General features: G+C 26.4%; 1 protein-coding gene across 1 annotated transcript; it reads left to right on the forward strand.

Moving 5' to 3' along the window:
- The first annotated feature begins 1111 nt into the window (after nucleotides 1-1111).
- LOC130974602 (berberine bridge enzyme-like 21) lies at nucleotides 1112-2695 on the forward strand. The gene has a single exon (XM_057899468.1). It carries the CDS (start codon nucleotides 1112-1114, stop codon nucleotides 2693-2695), a length of 1584 nt encoding a protein of 527 aa, XP_057755451.1.
- Nucleotides 2696-6424: the final 3729 nt, after the last annotated feature.

Raw genomic sequence — 6424 nt, forward strand, 5'->3', positions numbered from 1 at the left:
ATGTTAAATAAGTTAAATATGTTTATAATTAAAAAATATATTTTAAATATAAATACAAAATATAAATATTTTTCATGCATTGGATACATACACTAATGAATATTAATTACATAAAATTTTATGATATTATTAATGATATTAATAGGTTTGAATAATAATTAATTTTATTAATCATTAATCATTAATTATTAACAAATCGCATGAAATATGCCTTTCAAAAAATCTCGTAATTATTGATAAATATTAATTTATAATTAAGATTTAATATTTTTCTTAAATGACAAGGAGGAGAGACATATGAAGACTAACACCAAAATGCGTTTTGTCAAATAAAATATAATAAGAATTTAATTTTAATTTATTGATAGTATATAAAATTTTAAACAATTATTTAATTAAATTTATGCGTTTAAATAACTTTTTATTTATAGTCAACAAATTAAGAATTTATCTGTTGCTAATCAAAATTTTATTTAAAATTTTATTGTTAGTCAATAAATTATTATATGTATAAGATAAAATTCGAATTTTCAATACTTATTTGTATAAATGAGTGAGTTAATCACTCGATTAATTGTATTTTGTAAATTATATTTGATAATTCATGAAAATTAAATTCTATAGTATCATTATCATTATATATATAATGGCAATGATGAAATTATATATATATATGATATGAGGAACGATTTAATTTAATTTATGGAAGATTTGCTATGAACGTGAAAAGAAGGTTTAGACACCAGCAAAAATGTATTTGCATGATTTGCTCATTTAGAAGATTTCTTCATAACTAATAAGGTAAGACAAACCCTCACGGAGAAATTTCAGTCACAAAAAAAAAAAACCCTCACGGAGAAAAATATATTCCAATCTTAAAATTAAAAATAAAAACTAATTCTCTAAATAGAAATTCAACCAAATCAGATTAAGTTACTAAAATTTCTAATGATTATTTATGACAGTTTAATTATCCAAAAAAAAAAAAAACTATGAATGCATGATAATATGTTAAAGTATCATTATTAGTAAAGGATAACGGATTTTGTTTGCGAATAAAAGCGTGCCATTACCAACACCAAAATTTCAATCTCCGCACATAAACCCATCCATGGCAGAAAAACCAGCTTCTCCTTCATGTTTTTTCTTTGCAGCTTCTCTTGTTCTTCTAACCCTTTCTTCTTGTTTGGCATCACCAACACCACCATCACCCTCCTGCCTCTCAGGCACACTCTCCAACATACTCTACCGCAACAACAACGCTTCTTTCCCCACAGTTCTGGAAAACTACATCCGCAACGCTAGGTGGAACACAACCACAACACCAAAGCCATTGCTCATCATCACACCCCTTCAAGAATCCGACGTTCAAGCTGCAGTTCTCTGCGCCAAGAGGATTGGCCTCCAAATCAGGATCCGAAGCGGCGGCCATGACTACGAAGGCCTTTCGTATGTCTCCCGATCCCAACAACCCTACTTCGTTCTTGACATGTCCAATCTCCGGCAAATAACCGTCGACATTGGAAAACAAGTTGCCACGGTTCAAGCCGGAGCCACGCTCGGAGAACTTTACTATAATATATGGAAAAATAGCAAAATCCATGGCTTCCCTGCTGGATTGTGCACCACTCTTGGCGTTGGTGGCCACATAAGCGGAGGAGGCTACGGTGCCATGTTGAGAAAATACGGTTTATCCGTTGATAACGTAATCGACGCGAAAATCGTTGATGTTAAGGGTAGAATTCTTGATAGAAAGGCCATGGGGGAGGATCTTTTTTGGGCTATTAGAGGCGGCGGCGGAGCGAGTTTTGGTGTAGTTTTGTCGTATACAGTTAAGTTAGTTCCTGTAACTGAAACTGTAACCGTTTTTCGCGTGGAAAGGACGTTGGAACAGAATGCAACAGATCTTGCCGTTCAGTGGCAGCAAGTTGCTCCAACCATTGATGATAGGTTTTTCCTTCGGCTTCTCTTGCTCCCTTCCAACAAAACGGTTAAAGCCAGTATTGTAGCGTTTTTTCTCGGTGGTGCTGACGAGGCAGTTTCGATATTGAAGAAGAAGTTTCCTCTTCTTGGACTCGAGAAACAGAATTGCATTGAAATGAGTTGGATTGAGTCGGCGATTTGGTTGAATAATCCCGATGATTACAAGATCGGTGTTAAGCCGGAGATTATTCTGAATCGGCGTCTCAATACTGCTGGTTTCCTCAAGAGAAAATCCGATTATGTTCAGGTTCCGATCTCCAAAGAAGCGTTGGAGGGGATAGCGAAGAAGATTATTGAACTGGGGAAGGTTGCGCTTGTGTTCAATCCTTACGGCGGGAAGATGGCTGAGATTCCGGCTGACGCCACCGCTTTCCCTCACCGTGCCGGGAACTTGTTCAAGATTCAGTATTCTGTGAATTGGAATGATTCATCTCCTGCCGCGGCTGAGAATTTTGTTAATGAGACTAGGAGCTTGTATAGTTACATGACTCCATTTGTGTCCAAGAATCCAAGAAGTGCGTTCTTGAATTATAGAGACCTTGACATTGGAATCAATACATTTGGAAAGAATTCTTATGAAGAAGGGAAGGTGTATGGGGCCAAGTACTTCAATGGAAACTTTGAGAGGCTGGTGAAGATTAAGACTGCAGTTGATCCTGATAACTTTTTCAGGAATGAGCAGAGTATTCCGATTCTTCCAAACAACCACTAGTAGTTAATTTGCTAGCTAAGGATGGAAATTTAGAGCATATAGCATAGTAGCTAATGATGCTCTTAATTCTGTGTTAGATATTAATAATTATATTCCATGTGAATAATGCTTAATCTATTGGTATTTAACTATTTATGACTATTGCATGATGTACTTATTTTGATGTTTGAATAATTCAAGTGTGGTTAGTAAATAAGATACAAGACTTCATTTTTGATTCGTTCTTATTTTTTCAATAACATTTATACATAAGTTATATTAATTAATAAATTTCAACATTGTTTCATCGTTCCAAGGATTTAATTACTTCTTCTCCATGCTCCTCATAACAATAACGTTTAGCTGTATTAATTGTGGCACTTAATCACAGTAATGAGCAGGTTTCAATTAAAAAAAACTTATTTCGAGGACTTATATATGATACATGATATTCTGAAATAAATACACACAATATGACACGGGACACACCAACACATAAATATAAAGACAAGATATAATATGGGACACACTGATATACGAATTTTAAATTTTTATAAAATACGAGGATATATATATATATATAAAATAAAATATTTTTTAAATAAATTATAATAATATTTTGATATTTTATTAATATTAAAATATAAATTAATTTTTATTATATTTAATATTTATTTTAATTATATAAAATATTTAAGAATAAGTTTAGACATGCTGACACGTGATAGTATTTAAGTGTGTTCAAATGTGTTTAAAGTAGGGGTGTTCATGGATCGGATCCAATTTACATATCCGCGCCGTGTTTATCCGAATCTGATCCAAAAATTGCGGATATGGATCCAATCTGCAAGGCTATCGAATCGGATCGGATAAGATCCGCATATTCGCGTATCCGCAAAAATAAAGAAATAAATAAGTAAATTTTTTTTTGTTTTATTTCAACTAATAATTATCATATATGTTGTATTATTTTAATGTATTATTTAAAAAGTATGTTTAATATTATTTTAAGAGTAAATATATTTTAAAAATAGAAAAAATGAATTTTATTGATATTTTTTCAATAAAAATAAGCTTTTAAAAATATTTTTGTGTTTTGCGGATATATCTAATATTCGATCCGCAAATGTGCGGATTGAATCGGATCTAAGCTTAAAAATTGTGGATATTGGATCCGATCCGATCCGATGAATTTAGTGCGGATCGGATCGAAATTTTGGCCATATCCGATCCGATCCGATCCGCGTTCACCTCTAGTTTAGAGAAGCAATTTTTATTTTCTTATTAAGACATAGTTGGACACAACAAATACGCGTGTCAGACGAATATTAATAAGTGTCATATCTAAAATGTGTCTAACATACAAATAAAACAACTTAAGAAAATATCCTTATAAATTTAGAATTATATTTTAAAAAAATAAATTAAACAATGTATATTCATCTAAATTACATGATAATTGATTTAGTAATGGACTCTTTATATACACGTGATATTTTTAATTTTTTTAATTTAAAATATCATTTTTCAATGCCAAATCTTGACAAATATATACTTAACTCTCTAATTAAGGTAATTACAAAACTAATTAAAAAATCTTGACCACCATAAAGACACAAACTATCTTCAACCTTAACTATACAAGACAAAGCAAAGTCACGATTATAATAAAGTTGACAGAACAATAGAAAAAACATAGAGCACACAGATAGGTTTTATAGAAGCAAGAAATTTTTTTTTTTTTTGGAAAAACTGAAATCAATTTACTTTTTTTTTCCTTTTTTCTTTTGGAAGAATTAAGTAAGTTTGGCATCGATCAGCGCAGCAAATCAAGAACATGTGGCCTTCTTTTAGGTCACTACTAAATAATAAAAAAGTAAATTATGAATAAAATTAAATCAACAAATAAATTTAAAGTTAAAAAAATAAATAATCTAAATTAATAAGCAAAAAATTAATAATTCTAACTAATATTAATTTAAATGTATTGAATCTTTCAGAGCAATATAAAATAATTTTTTTAAGATTTAAAATTTTAAAATAAATTTTATTCAAGAAATTAAAAAATAAATAAAAATTATTAGACTAAAAATATAACAATTATCAATAAAAATTGATAAATTAAAATATAGATCTTCAAAAATAAAAAAATTATTAAAAGAATTACAAATAAAAATTTAACTCATAAAAATATTATTAAATTTGTAAAAAATAAAAAAGTATCAAAATGATAATGAAGGTAGAAAATAATATTATAAAATTTATAAAAAATAATAAAAGGATAAAACAATCCTCTAATAAAATTTGTGTTAAAATTAAAATGTAAATTTTAAATAAATTAAAAAACTAATATCAAAGCTGGAATGAGTATTGCCGTGCCTGTTTAGCCGCTTTTTTGTTGAGTTAAAAAATATTTTTATATTTTTATTTTTAAAATTATAAATTTATTATCAATAATTAAAAAATAAATTATGAAAAAATAAAATATTTTAAGTTATCTAATATATGTAGAAAGTATAAAATAAATAAATTTAAATTAAAAAATAAAAAATTTGTTATTATTATGTGTAATAAAATTAAGATAAAGATTTACTAATATTATTTTCAAATTAGTTATTTATATATTAAATTTATTTATTTTGTCAATCTTATTTAATTTGAAATAAATTAAAAAATTTATATTCAAAACACTTTTTTTAATACATAATTCTAATAGATAAAAAATTATTTTTAATCTTATATTAAACATATTTAATAATTTTTTATTTTATTATTATTTTAAAATTATTAATTTTTATTTTGATTATATCATCTCATCATATTAATTTTATTATATGTCTTATCATTTTTTCTTATAATTATGTTGTCTTGTTTCATTTTTCTTCCTTGTTTTCTTCTTCTATTAACCCCAACCACAATCAATTACCACCATATATTATTATATGGTAGCTCTCATTTTTATTTATGACTTTGATCCATACATATCCATTATGTTAACTTTTGAGTTATTAAAAATTTATTAAAAGAATTATTTTTTTATTTGATTTAGATATCTAAAATGTATAACTATTATATAAATACTTATTTTTCATACATGCTTGTTAAGTCATATTTTATCATTTTAAGAAAAAAAAATTAAGATATCAAGTATTTAAAAATTTTGTATAGAATAATTAATTATAAAATTTATATGTTATTTAATTTTTTTAATATATAGAATAATTAAATTTAAATTAATTTAGGTATAATACTAAAATCATTATGTTGTTATTATGTGTAACAATGAAAATAAAAATTTATAAAAATTTATAAATTTATTTATTTTTCAATTATATTTAATTTAAAGTAGATATAAAAATTTATATTTAAATCACTCTTTCTCTCGTATAATTTTAATAGCTAAAAAAGTTTTATTTTTTATAATTTTATATTCAATATTTTAAATTATCTTTAGTTTTATTATGTTTTTAGAATTTTTAATTTTATTTTTATTATTTTTTTCTTACTATTATCTATCTACATATACCTCACCACTACTCTTATATTGGCTTATTTTCTCTTCCTTCTTCGATTTTTTATTCTCTTTCAATCTTCTTTTCAATCAAAATTAGATTACAGAAGTGAATACTACTTTAAAAATAAAGTTAAAAAAAGTCTCATAACTTTTATGTGAATCATCTACACTCTTGTAAAGGTAACTCTTGTAAAGGTAACGAAAGAGTAAATTTAACTTTTTCTATTATGAGTTTT

This window comes from Arachis stenosperma, chromosome 4 (assembly GCF_014773155.1).
Source record: "Arachis stenosperma cultivar V10309 chromosome 4, arast.V10309.gnm1.PFL2, whole genome shotgun sequence".
Classification (NCBI taxonomy): domain Eukaryota; kingdom Viridiplantae; phylum Streptophyta; class Magnoliopsida; order Fabales; family Fabaceae; genus Arachis; species Arachis stenosperma.